This window comes from Odocoileus virginianus, chromosome 6 (assembly GCF_023699985.2).
Source record: "Odocoileus virginianus isolate 20LAN1187 ecotype Illinois chromosome 6, Ovbor_1.2, whole genome shotgun sequence".
NCBI classification, from domain to species: Eukaryota; Metazoa; Chordata; class Mammalia; order Artiodactyla; family Cervidae; genus Odocoileus; species Odocoileus virginianus.
Genome location: NC_069679.1, coordinates 5,836,816 through 5,851,319, shown reverse-complemented (window position 1 = coordinate 5,851,319; position 14,504 = coordinate 5,836,816). Strand labels below are relative to the sequence as shown.

The 14,504-nt window shown below is 37.4% G+C and overlaps 1 protein-coding gene across 6 annotated transcripts in view; it reads left to right on the top strand.

Annotated features, from left to right (window-relative positions):
• The window catches only part of DPP8 (dipeptidyl peptidase 8), a 52,148-nt gene extending 38,792 nt beyond the window's left edge, over window positions 1-13,356 (top strand). For 4 of the 6 annotated variants that reach the window (XM_070468641.1, XM_020870810.2, XM_020870813.2 and 1 more), the window contains exons 17-22: window positions 5,320-5,466; window positions 6,670-6,822; window positions 8,023-8,165; window positions 8,886-8,997; window positions 9,237-9,308; window positions 11,326-13,356. In XM_070468641.1, coding sequence (XP_070324742.1) covers window positions 5,320-5,466; window positions 6,670-6,822; window positions 8,023-8,165; window positions 8,886-8,997; window positions 9,237-9,308; window positions 11,326-11,448 — 750 coding nt within the window. In that variant the 3' untranslated portion in view covers window positions 11,449-13,356. Of the gene's footprint in view, window positions 1-5,319; window positions 5,467-5,872; window positions 6,059-6,669; window positions 6,823-8,022; window positions 8,166-8,885; window positions 8,998-9,236; window positions 9,309-11,325 lie in introns of those variants that run through there. The other 2 variants (XM_020870815.2, XR_002309425.2) reach the window with 2 other exon arrangements.
• Window positions 13,357-14,504: the final 1,148 nt, after the last annotated feature.

The window sequence follows — 14,504 nt, the reverse complement described above, 5'->3', positions numbered from 1 at the left end:
TTGATTTTCTTTTTTCATATTAGCATGTGAATATTAAGGAAATTTTACTATCAGAGTAAAGTGTTTTGGGTAGGTTAGTTGGTTAACTGGTAATTTTTTTTTAAAGTTTAATCTTGGTTATATATCTCACATTGAGTCCCTAAAGAAGTTAGAAGTACACTATTTTTTCCTAATATAACTCTCTCTCTTTTTTAAGGTTAATTTATTTTTGATGGTGCTGGGTCTCTGTTGCTGCACTCAGGCCTTCTGTAGGTCTGTCCAGCAGGGGCTCCTCTTTGTTGCGGTTGCGCAGGCTTCTCACTGTGACGGCTCCTCTCGCCACAGAGCACAGGTCTGGGTGCGCGGGCTTCCCAGCTTCAGGAATCGCGGCTCCTGGGCTCTGGAGCACAGGCTTAGGAGTTGTGGCACATGGACTTGCACCATGGCATGTGGGATCTTCCCAGACCAGGGATTGAACCTGTGACTCCTGCATTGGCAGATGGATTCTTATCTACTGTAGCATCAGGGAGGTCCAATTACAACTCTAGAATTCAGTAAATACCATATTTCATAGTTACATCCCGTTATTCAGATCTGAAAGTGTATCTAGGTGTCAAGTTATCCAAAACATAAAAGGTAGCTACATAAGCCATAACATCTCAGCAATGATGATCATATATCAACTTAAATCACTTTGCCGTTGTTTAATGTGTTTTACAAACAAAACGTGATTTGCATTTACACAGTAGTTATCTACACATAAATTATGAAAGAGTTAAATGAAACTTCTCTTAAAAACTTGGAAGCCAGATCTTTGTGAACTTAAAAAAAGGTATAATATAAAGAAATTCAAGAGAGAAATTAGAGGACATTCTTAAAATCTTTACATGTTCTATTATTTAAGAAGGATGTTTCTTCTTCCCAATGAAGAAATGATATATGAGATATGTGAAAAACATAAAAACTAGCTGGTTATCTAGATTTTTAAGGACTTTAGGATTTTAAAGGACTCCTTATATTAGTGAAGTGAAGTTGCTCAGTCGTATCTGACTCTGTGACCCCATGGACTGTAGCCTGCCAAGCTCCTCAGTCCATGGGATTTTCCAGGCAAGAGTTCTGGAGTGGGTTGCCATTTCCTTCTCCAGGGGATCTTCCCAACCCAGGGATTGAACCTGGGTCTCCCACATTGTAGGCAGACATTTTACCATCTGAGCTACCAGGGAATCCCCCCTTATATTAGTAATTAAGTTTAAAAAGTCTAAGCCATATGAAAAGATAGTGTCACTAATCATTAGGGAAATGCAAATCAAAACCACAATGAGATAGCACTTCATACCCTTTAGAGTAGCTCTTTTTTTTAATAAAAAGGAAAATAATAAATGTTGGTGAGGGTGTAGAAAAATTGGAACTCTACTTTGCTGATGGGAATGTAAAATGATGCAGCTGCTGTGAGAAACAATATAGCAGTACTTCAAAAATTTATACATAGAATTACAATCTGATCCAGCAGTTCCATCAGGCTACATACCCAGAAGAATTGAAAGCAGAGACTCAGATACTTGTTTGAGTTACAAGTATGCAGTGTCAATTGCAACATCATTCACAATAGCCAAAAGATGGAAGCAACCCCAGGGTCCATTGATAGACAAATGGGTAAACAAAATGTGATATATAAAGCAATATTATGCAGCCTTAAAAAAGGTTGAAATTCTGACTTATGCTACATGGGTGAACCTTGAGGACATTATGCTAAGTGAAATAAGCCAGGCACAAAAGGATAAATATTGTATTATTCCACTGGTGTGAGATACCCAGAAGAAGCAAATTCATAGAGATAGAAAGTAGAAAAGAACTTGTCAGGGACTGGGGGAGGGATAGGGAATTATTGTTTAAAGATTTGAAGTTTCTGTTTGACATGATGAAAAGGCTCTGGAAAGCAGTAGTGGTGGTGGTTGTACAACAGTGTGAATATACTTAATACCACTAAAATAGAGCTGTTTGTTTCTCAACATGTTTTTTGGATGCATTCAAATTTGGTGAGCCCACAGGAAAATCTGGTATTCAGTCTGCAGGGAGATTTCACTCTAAGACTTTGAGTGACAGAATCCGTTGGCACTTCAACCCATTGGGAGATCATTCATCCTTGTGTTTGATAATAATTTTGATTAGTTATGAGAGACTCCTTAATGTAAGAGCAGATCTTTCTACTAGCACACAGTAACCTTGCAAAATTTGATTAAATCCTAGAAGTGATCCAAGTCTTTTTTTTTTTTCTTCCTTTGGTAGGTATTCAGATCAAAGTGGGAGTCTTTTTAAATAGGAACATTGTCTCAATTCATAATGTGAAAGGAATTACTTCCTGATTAAATTTGCAATGCCTGCAGTAGGATATAAGTGAAACCAAGGAAAGCAACAAATAATTCTATTTGAAGTTAAGGCTTATTGCTTTAAACTTTTTATTGATAACAGTAGTGTTGTTTAAAAATGTTTATTTAACAAATACTTATGATACTTCCTATGTGTGGGACACTGTTCTGCAAACATAAATGCATAAGAGAGGTTAAAATAGCAGAATACAGGTTTTAAAGAATTGATACTGAAGAAAACTTTTGAATTCTTGGTGCTAAAGGGCATTGTGTTTAAGTACCTTCTTCTAAGAAGAAGCAGGCCTTGAGGCTGCAAAGGCAGAAATACTGGCTCTGGGGGAAAATGTTCTTATCAGGCAACTGAGGCCATCTTCGGTGATTTACAGCAGGCAAAGAAGTGAGTTAATTTTCTTACATGTTCGCATTTGTGTTCTTCTAGGCTTACTACTTCTTTTTGCAGCTCCCTTCCTTTAAAAATAAGCACCTTTGCCCACCAAACACCTCTTCCCAAGGTAGAAAGGAAAACCATCATTCTTTATTTTTCATTCATTTATTCAGCAAATAGTCACTGAGCACCTCTTATGTACCAAGAAGTATCCTAGGCAATGAGGATAACCACAATGAACAAGTCAGACTAATGTCCCACCCTCATGAAGATTAATGAGGAAAATAAGATAAATTATGTAACTTCATATAATGGAAGTGTTATGAATAATTGTTGAGAAGGAAGATAAAGTGACTAAAATGAGGGTTCTGATGAGAAGGTCAAGGAAGCTCTCGGAGTTGCAGAGGATGAGAAGGGATGAGCCATGTTAAAATTGCTGAGGGAAGAGCATTCCAGACTGATGGAAGAGTAAGTCTCAAGGTCCTGGGGTTAGAACCAACTCGATATAGTTGGTAGCAAGACTAGAATACAGTGCTCAAGGGGGAGAAATGAGGTGAGAGAAAATAGCCAAGGGCTAAGTAATGTAGGGTCTCGAAGGCAGTGGTAAGGAGTTTAGATCTTACTCTGATCTAAATGCCCTGCCATTAGAAGGAGCCAGATATAAAGTCATACCTGATTTACATTTTTAAAACATTGTTCTGTTACTGTGAGAATAGACTGTATGGAGGACAAGTATAGAAACAAAGACCTGTTTGGCAGTTGTTACAGTGGTAACTAAACATCCAGAAGTTCAAAAGGAAGATTTTTATACATGCCCACCTCCAGTCTAGCCCAGTAAATGATCAGTAGATGTTTATTGAGTGAAGAAAGCATCCGTTCTTATTTTAATTCCTGACTAACTTGGTTTTCCCATTGTTTCCACCAGAGAACGCTTTCTCAGTTTTGCCAGAATCCATTTTTTGTTTATTATCTGTCTTTGTTGTTGCGGTTCAGTCCCCCAGTTGTGTCTTACTCTTTGCGACCCCGTGGATTACAGCATGCCAGGCCTCCCTGTCCCTCACCATCTCCTGGAGTTTGCCCACGTTCATGTTCATTGTATCAGTGATGCCTTCCAGTCGTCTCTTCCTCTGATGCCCTCTTCTCCTTCTGCCCTCAATCTTTCCCAGCATCAGGGACTTTTCCAGTGAGTCATCTGTTCTCGTCAGATGGCCAGAATACTGAAGCTTCAGCTTCAGTCCTTCCACTGAATATTCAGGGTTGATCTTCCTTAAGATTGACTGGTTTGTCCCAGGTTCTGGCACCAAGAAACAAAGCAAAACAAAAGATTGGTTTGATCTCTTGCTGTCCAAGGGTCTTCTCCAGCACCACAGTTGAAGGCATCAGTTCTTTGGCATTCTACCTTCTTTATGGTCCAGCTCTCACAATCGTACGTGACCCCTGGGAAGACCATAGCCTTGACTATACGGACCTTTGTTGACAGAGTAATGTCCCTGCTTTTCAACACGCTGTCTAGGTTTGTCATAGCTTTCCTACCAAGAAGCAACTGTCTTACGGTTTCATGGCTGCGGTCACCGTCTGCAGTGATTTTGGAGCCCAAGAAGAGGAAATCTGTCACTACTTCCACCTTTTCCCCTTCCTATTTACCATGCAGTAATGGGTCTGGATGCCATTATCTTAGTTTTTTAAATATTTAATCTTAAGCCAGCTCTTATACTCTCCTCCTTCACCCTCATCAAGAGGCTCTTTAGTTCCTCTTTGCTCTTACTGTCCATCAAAACCTTGAACTTCTGTAGTTTTTTGCCCATTAGTTAAAGTCTTCTTTTCACTGGAGAATTTACTTCTGTTGAAGCACTAAACTGCATTTAATTTCTCAGTCATTTTGAAGTATAGTTTCTAGGGTGCTAAAGTTTTTTAAGAATTATCTTACCTTTTGCACTGATCTGTATAACAGGGAAAAGTAAACTGACTGGTCACAGTATTTTATTAATGTACTTAAGTTTTCCCTCTACCGGTCAGAGACAATCCCAGAAGATATAAGTAGGGAGAAAAAAAAAATGATCCTGTTCCGTCATTTGAAGGGTGCATTTCTTTCTCAAGGTAGAAGTAATCATTTTAGTAACTTTTTTTATGGAATAGACAATCATTTATCTTATAGTAATTAATATCTAGATTATAATTTTGAAGTCTGTAGTTGTTCACTAATCCTCTCTGAACTTTGCATGTGAAGTTAAGAAAGAAAAGAAATAACATAAACATGAAAAGATTTAAGTTAATTAAAAAATATATCAGGGAAGGGGAAAGAGGGAGTTACTAAACAGTGACCATTAAAAAAATCTGCATTATGCAAGATGAATAAGTTCTAGACATCTGCTGTGCAAAATTGTCCTATGATTAACAAAACATTATTGTACACTTAAATTTTTAAGAGGGTCCATTTTATGTGTTCTTGCCACAAGAAAATAATTCATTTTATAGGCAAAATAATATTAAAAATGTAAGCTTTCTGTTTTTTGCAGCATCCTGCCTCTCTAATTTGCTTTTGTGTGCTACCATAGAATACATTTCACTGAAGTTGTCCTTCTTCCTCAGGTGCAGTTGGTGAATAATCGGTTTAAAGGAGTGAAGTACTTCCGACTGAACACCCTGGCCTCTCTGGGCTATGTGGTTGTGGTGATAGACAACAGGGGGTCCTGTCACCGAGGGCTTAAATTTGAAGGCGCCTTTAAGTATAAAATGGTGTGTGAGCGTACCAGCGTTTCTCTTTTAAAGACGTTTGCATTTTTTGGTGCTTTGTTTGGTGTGAGACCCCAGAGACGGAAACGGGGGACGGGGCTGTGTGTTGGCGTGCACGTGCACACGTGTGAGCCTGTGTTTGCGGGGGGAGGGAAGGAGCCCCCCGATGCTCACTGGGCTATTCCAGCCTACCCGTGTGTAGCTTTGTGGAGCTGAGATAGAGCCACTTTTACATAGAAACCACCGCTCTTTCTGTTTTTTATGTCCAGTTTAGCCAGAAGGCATCACGTGTAGTTTTCAGCATCCTGTACACTGTTAAGAGGAATAACTGAGATTTGTTCTGTCCTCTGTGAAGAGAGAAACCAACTGGTTAGTGCCTTCCTTGTGACAAGCCTCTTTCTCTCTACAGGAGGCTTTAATGCTACCTTTTAGAGATGCCCTATGTCCTTTCTGCTGCTTTGGGAAATGATGAGAATCCGATGTTCCTTTTGCACAGTAAGGCAGTTACTGTGTTTGCCAGTGTATTGGACATGCTGAGTAAGACATGGGGATTTTCTCCCACAGCCAGTTCTTTGACCTTATGTTGTATTCTCATGTAAGTTTTTGTTTTTATTTTTGTTTTTGGCTCAGTAAAGTGAGATTGTGTGCACTGGCAGGCCTAGTAATACAGATAGGGTGGTGGTGATAGGAATTAGGACTATATAGGACTTTAAAGAGATTGTATGTTCAATTCCTAGAGGTAGATAGTGGGGAAGGAGGAGGACAAGACCTTAAGAGTGATTCCTTCCACTTTATTGCAGTTTAAAGAGAAGTAAAATTAGTCATCCACTTAAGGGGGCTAATTTTTCATCTTTGGGTATAGGAAGGCTTGTTACAAGGAAGATGCAGACCTCTTAGCAGACAACAGAACAAATGGAAATGGGAAATACCCATACGACAAAGGACATTTTGGGTTGCAGTAGGAAAGAACTTTGTGACTAAGGGGTAACTAAACTCTAGGACAGGCTAGCAACAGAAGCTATAGGCTCCTATCTCTAAATAGAGTTAAAAAATTTTTTTCCAAGCCACAGAATCTCAATCAATAATAAGTTCTTTTCTAAAAAATAAAAAACCACAGGTGTTTTTAGTAAGAACTTCTGCCAGCTTTCAAAAATAATGAGATTTTTATTTATCAGAATCAGTGAAATGGTCTCCCTTTTTTGACAGGGTCAAATAGAAATTGACGATCAAGTGGAAGGACTCCAGTATCTAGCCTCTCAATATGATTTCATTGACTTAGATCGTGTGGGCATCCATGGCTGGTCCTATGGAGGATACCTGTCCCTAATGGCGTTAATGCAGAGGTCAGATATCTTCAGGGTATGTGATTTCCTATGGTATTTCTTTTGCAATAAGGGTAGAATTTTCTATAAATTGAGATACAAGAAAAGAACCAAATTTCTGAAGTTGACAGTATTATGAAATGTTAGGGTTTGTGTGTTTAACAGCCATGAGAAATAATAGACTTATCTTGTCAACTTGCGGGATATATATTTATATTTCTTTATCTGTATATATCTGTATAAAATACTTGTCAGCTTGATCAGTTATTAGCTATTAACAGACATATGCCAAATATTATGGGAGATAGTCATGATTAGTAAAACCCACATTCGTATTGGGTTGTTCTTATTTGTTTAATTATTGGGCTACAACCTCTGGGGGCAGGGATCTATCTGCCCTATACTGTATCCTCAGCAGCCAAGCACAATGCTTGGCGCATAGTAGGTCCTAAGTAAATCTGTACCAAATGAATAAACTACTAAATATATAAGCAGTGATTACAACTTTATAAACAACCTCTTAGAAAAATATGTTAGAAAAAAGATGCTAAAAACTGTTAAGAAAATGGAAATAATGAGTAGCATTTTTCTTATTTCATTAACATGATTTTTACAGTGGAAATTGTTTATTTTTAGAAATAAAAGTGATAGGGTTTTTGTATATTCAGATAATCTTTGTTTATAATAACCACAAAACGAACTCTGAATACTGCCATAATTTTCCCAGGCTTGCAGTTGTCAAGAAAGTAATTACAATATTTAAATATAAAACTGTGTGGGAGCCTTAAAATGAGACAAGTGTTTAGTACGTAAATATATTTCATTCATTGTTTTAAATTCTGTACTGCCAACAGAAGCTAAAAAAACAAAAAAGAAGAAAATGACTGCTCTTCCTATGTAAAGCTGACACTTGTCCCATATTTTTTTCCTCAGCTTACACTGAGGCATTCACATGTTCTAGTTCACCTCCTCTTCTAATGGAGACTCATGTTTATGTTTCATCCAGCCCAGGTTAAGGATTTAGTGTGTGGCACCTCTGGAACATGAAGCTAGCTGACTCATTAAGTATCAAGTTCTTGACCTTGGCATTCCCCTTTGATTTTCTGAGTTGCCTGAGACCATAATTGTGAGGCTAAAGCCTAAAGATAATTTTAGCCTATAAATTTGCAGTTACAGACTCTCAGTGTTAACCATTCTTTTCTGAACCACACTTGACTGTCACTGTTATCTTATGTAGGTTGCTATTGCTGGGGCCCCAGTCACTCTGTGGATCTTCTATGATACAGGCTACACGGAACGTTATATGGGTCACCCTGACCAGAATGAACAGGGCTATTACTTAGGATCTGTGGCCATGCAGGCAGAAAAATTCCCCTCTGAGTAAGTTCAAGCTTTAAAATTAAAATTATAAATTTAAAATTGTATTTTTTAAGATTGTCTTTAATAATAAGGAAAGCTACAAATATGACAAAAATAAAACTAATATTTTATGGATTACTAGAAGGCATGGCTGTTTTCTTAAAGCTGAATTATAGGCCAGTTCATATAATTTGGGTTTTTTAGCAAGTTATATTTGAAGCAATTGCTGATGTGTTAAAAAAAGCTTATTAATTATGTATACCACTGTTTCCCTGGAGAAGCGCATGGCAACCCACTCCAGTATCCTTGCCTAGAGGATGTCCATGGACAGAGGAGCCTGGCGGGCTACAGTCCATGGGGTCGCAAAGAGTCAGACACGACTTGAGCGACTGAGCGACTAAGCGCAGCACAGCACCGCTGTTTCCCAGTGGAGAAAATCCCACTGCTGCTTAACATATATTTTACAAAGACCACATGTGATTGTTCTTTTTCTAGGGACATGCTGTAATTATTGATGTATGCTAATATCTTAATAGGAAATTGAACACGTGATTTACTTTTTTTCATTACATATAGCATCTGGTTAATATATTACTAATTTAATATTGAAATGTTGAATCCTTATTCTAACATTACAGTATAAGGAAGTTATTGTAGTAGGTTATGGTTAGTTTTAACAAGTTTAGTAGTTTTCCCAAATACTCTGTTTTACCTCATCCTCTGATATTTCCATTTCTCCAGACCAAATCGTTTACTACTCTTACATGGGTTCTTGGATGAGAATGTTCATTTTGCACACACCAGTATATTACTGAGTTTTTTAGTGAGGGCTGGAAAGCCATATGATTTACAGGTGAGTTCTTTTAATTTTCTGATTAAAATAGTCATCATTCATGATTGGTTACTTTGGAATATAATAAACGATGGAGTGAAGTTGAATTTTCAGCTGTGGCCACTCTCTGCTTAAGAGAACTGAAATAATAGGCATAGTTAGCAGTGCCTCTAGTTGGATAAAAGTTAAGATTCTGTTGAAGTCAGGATGAAAATTGGCCTGTCCGATTACATGACTTGTGTATCTGTATCTGCTTTCAGTTTGTAATCGTGGACAAGATGACAGGAGTCCATTCACTATCCTCCTTTGCTTTTCTTCTTCCCCTTGGAAGGGTGAGGAAATGCTACTTGATTTCATTGTTGTAAAGGATTTTTAGGACCTGAATATATGGTCTTTTAATTTTCTTCTATTTTATATTGACACTGGGGCAGAAACCAAAAGTTACCCACCTCCATTGCTCCATTATTTTAAAAAAAAAAAATCTTTTAAGAGAAACTGTTCTTCCTTTTCTTCCTTGTTTCTACTCCTTGCATGAATTATATGCCCATAAGAAATGAAAAATATTACTTTCCTTCTTTTATGTTTCAGTTGGCATTTATGTAGGTAAACTATGAGATATGTAGCTATAACATCAGTTTTCAAGGGTCTCAGGACCCTTTTGTATACCAAAAAGTTTTTGTTTACACGAGTTATGTCTATGAGTATTGCTGTTATATTGACTAAGAAAATCTTAAAATATTTATTTAGTTAACAGTGATAAACTATTATTACATGTTAGCACAGATCACATTTTTTTTTATGGGCGAAAAACAATTTAAAGTTTACTGAGAAAGTATTGTTTTACATATTTGTAAATCCCTTTAATATCTGGCTTAATAAGAAATACACCTCAATGCTCATATCTACTTCCATGTATAGTCTGTTGTGAAATGTTGTTTTGGCTAAAGTAGATGAAGACATTTCGGCCTCACAAAATACCTAGCTAAGAAATGGGAGTAATATTTTAGCTTTTTCAGATCATATTGGCTATTCTTTGTTGCTACACTAAAACTGGACAGATGGTAGTTCCTTGAAGGTTAGTTATAGTGCGGAATCTGAAGCCATATCTGTAAACTTTTCATGCTCTCTTATAGTCTGTTGGATGGATCTTGTACTTCAGATGCATCTTTTATCCATGCATTGGTCATCTGGAAAACACTGGTTCACTTCTAAGTGTTGACTCATTTCATCATACAATATTTTTAAAATCACATACATTAATACTACCACTGATCCCAACAGTAAAGTCTTCCAGGTATTGGGAAACTCATGAAATAGTAGTGGTAGATGCAAGTTTTCCAAAATTCTAATTTTCACTTAAAATCTTGAAATTTATCACTAGCAACAAATACTGTCAATGTTGACTTTGAAGTAGCCAGCTCACATTATTTTTGAGAAAATGTTTGCCAAGTAGTCAAGTCTGAATCACCATAGATGTCTTTTTTTCAAGTGAGAAAACAGAGTTCCGTTTATAAGCTCAGTTTTAGAAACCCTGGCAATCCAGTGGTTAAGACGCCACGCTTCCAGTGCAGGGGGCGTGGGTTCGATCCCCGGTTGGGGACTTAAGAGCTTGCATGCCTCAAGGCACAGATAAAAGAAAGAAAACTCAGTTGTACAAATCTTTTCCTTCAGACATCCTGTAGCAGAAGTGCATTATGCATTCTGCCCATTTTATCACCCCAGAATATAAAAAGACCTCTGCTCAAGGGTTGCAATTTAATAAAATTCTAAATTTTACTTATACTTAAATGAAGCTGGCATTTTCCCTTATTTACTAAAGTGTATGTCACTGATTTGATTCATGCTAAGGCACCAGCAGTTTGTCCACCGTTGCCTTTCATTATCAGTGCAGATGCCAACACAGTGGATAAAGGCTTATTCTTTAATGTCTTAGTTTTGTTCTGAAAGTAGTTTTGACCCTGTGTATCCCTTGAAAGGGTTTCTGAAGACTCCAGGAGTCTGCAAACCACACTTGGAGAACCATTGACCCCTTCTGTAAGCTTAGTGGTACACAGGGAATTACACAAAGAAGAGGGGCTTCCCCAGCGGTTCAGTTGGTGGCTGAGATGCCCACTTCCTACCTTGGACGGGAACTAAGAGCCTGTGCATCGTGGGGTGTGGCCAAAAAAGTTTTTTTTAATAATATTAAAAAAATTAAAGGAGAGGGCCCTTTACATTGGAGGTGTGTATGCAGTATCTTGGAGAAGCTCTACTCCATGTTATTAATCCTGTTGAAAATCTCTGGAAAGCTTTGGAAGGAGATACTAAGTTCTTATTTTTTGTATTTTGATTTTGTTGTTGTTTTTTAAGATCTATCCTCAGGAGAGACACAGCATAAGAGTTCCTGAATCTGGAGAACATTATGAACTGCATCTTTTGCACTACCTTCAAGAAAACCTTGGATCACGTATTGCTGCTCTGAAAGTGATATAATTTTGACCTGTGTAGAACTCTGGTATACACTGGCTGTTTAACCAAATGAGGAAGTTTAAATTTAATCAATAGAGAATTGATCATCACATTTTGGTACTTGCCACATAACATCTACTTCTGAAAGTATATCTGGTGCCATGCAGGTGTTTACAGCTTGTGGATAGTAATCTAATACCTTAACCATACACACACAAAATTAAATGACACATATTTCTAAGGGACCCAGCAATACCTTGAGAATCACTGAAAGAAATAAGACATTAGCACCATGTATTCATGCTACCTTATTTTCATTTTTAATAACATTATGAAACCTCATGGACTTAGTGTATTTTTACAGTATACTTCTGAGTTTGTTAAAATATGATATTAGTGATTGGCTTGGTTCAATTCCAGAATCTCTGACTAGTTACAGATTTGATAGCACTTAAATGTAATTGAATAGCTTCTGCTTCATTGCTTGGGGTGTATCCAGCATGTTATAAACTAATCACTATTAAACCTATGACTTAACCAATCATTAATGATTGTTCAAGGTTAAGTTAGTGGCCTCCTAAAGACACTTACTTTGTTTCATTCAAACTCTGACCAGTTTTTAGCCAATTTAAATTGTATCTAGTATAAATGGTTCTCTTTGATGATATGACCAGGTGGGTTTTTCTTTTCACATAAAGGCAAGTAACTGTATATGTAGCATGATTATAATATTGATAATTACAGGCAGGAAAATTTTAACCAGATAATTAGAGCTTAAATATTTGCAGGCAGTTCCTTTTCCTTTGGGAAAAGAAAAAAATACATTCACTCGTATTCTTCAGAAAATTTAGTGGTGCCATTTTCCATTGGGTATTTCCACGTTGAAATGTTGCAGAGTTTTAGGGCAATGGAAGGGAATTTTGGTGGAGTCGGGGAGACCAGGGTGTGGAGAATGGCAAGGGACTGCTTAAGAACTAAGCAGAAGTATAATCTGACCAAAAATACTCATGAAGAACTTTAAGAATTGAAATTTAAACTCCTAGAATATTAGCTAAGGAAACCAGAATTAAGAGATCACTCTCTTGCCAACAGTTACAGACTAACATTATTCAGGGGAAGAAAAGCTGCTTACAGTTACTTTTACATTTCTAATTCTCACTTTTTGTTATTTTCTTCTTAATTTTGGAAGCCTTACAAATTGAAACTTTCTCTAACCTTTATAAATTATTTGAGCATCCTTTAAATATTGTGATCTTAAAATACAGAGGTTTCCAGACAACCTCTTTACTATAAACTGATCCCCAGCCAGCCATGACTCTCTTTTTCAGTGTTCAAAGCTTATAAGCGATTTCTTGAATGGTCATGACATGTTCCTGATTTAGCCCTAGCGCTTGACTATTAAGGGAGCTCATAGTGCTGATTGGTGCTGATTGGGATCTGTCATCTTAGAATCATAGGGTGCTAGCTGGGTCATATCGGAGCTAGTGTCAGAGAAGGCACCCAAGAGTTTGACCCTTTTTAGCACAAGCCTCAATGTTTGGAAAGTTGCTATCAGTACTTCTAAACAGTGTTCCGAAAGAAAAAAATTGTACTCTCTCTCACCATTACAGAATGAATAGATTCCTATCCTAGAGAGCACAGCCTCCATTAGTAAGGATAGCTGTGCTTGAGATGTGGACTTCATCTTTGAGGGCCACATGGGAGGTGGGAGAGGTCCAGAGATGGCAGGGTGACCTGGTGGTTCTGTCCGTGGAGGGGGATTGGGTTTTGCTGTTTTTGTATTTATACTGTATTATAGATACCACACTTTTCCCTATGACTGTATATGTATTGATTTTCTTGTTTATGATATTTTCCCATGCTGAGATATGTTTATATTCTTTTCAATGTTAAATTAAATTGATTTGGGTAATATTCTTCCCCAAAAAAGTATTTTCCCCCATGACTAAAGTTTGTATCTGATTACTGAAGACAATTTTTGTTTGTGGACCTAGTTGGCCTCCGAGGATATATCCTTATATAGTATGCAAAGTAGAAATGGCCTACAGTAGCTCTTAGACAGCTGTTCATTTGAAACCGCTTACCCAGTATGGCTGTGTTTTCAAAATGACATCTCGTATTTTACCAAAACAAACCTTAAGGAACCTCATGGACTCTCAAATTCACAGGTATTTTCCTTTTGCATCTTGCCATCTGCTTTCCTCCCATCACAAGGAATGTTTCTGTTATCATTCCCTGTCAGTCACTTAAAGGCCATTCTCCTTCTATAGAGGGGGGAAATACCTGACTGAATTTGCATGCAAAAAGACAACTTGAATGAATTTGATTTTTAAAATCAATGTGAAAAACATAGTCAATTCAGGCAATCTGTAGAAACCTCACTAAAACTATTTGTACCCTGTGTACGGGCAGCAAACTAAAAGGCAAGAGTGTAGCAGCAATTTTAGTGAGAACCAAAAAGTACTAGGTTAAACACCAAGGGGGAGTGTTGCAGGTTTGATCATTGAATGCACTTGAACAACCATCAGGTAGGTATGGTTGCTTGTGTGTTGAGCAGTGAGACTCTTGAACCTCACTCTTAGAAATTTGGGTTTGGTTGATTAAGTGGAGACCAGGAATCTGCATTCCTAGCAAGCGTTCCAGGTGACTCTAAAGCAAGTCATTTGTGGGGCTATTTTAAGAAGTAGGACTGAGTTGGATTAAGAAAATAATAGGTGATTTTTACACTGAACTGATTTTCAAGAACCTAAAACAATAGTCAAGATAGCTCCTCATACAATAATTATTGGCCATTTTTTCACTCTGAAAGAAGCAGAAGGTATCATTAACTGTATCGCCCCTTGGTCTGGAGATTAATTTTGGAATGAAGGTTTTTCCCTCTTGCTATTCCTGGCTTGGTTCCAGTGCCTCATACATAAGAGGAAGAAGTCACAATGCATGCATGATTTTTCAAAAGAATGAGGTAATAGATACTGATGCTTACTTTTACTTGTTTTATTTCTTAAAGAAAAGTGTATCCCACCTCTCTGTAACATTGTTCTCTCTTTAGGTGGAATGATTCCTATGAGATCTCTCATTAT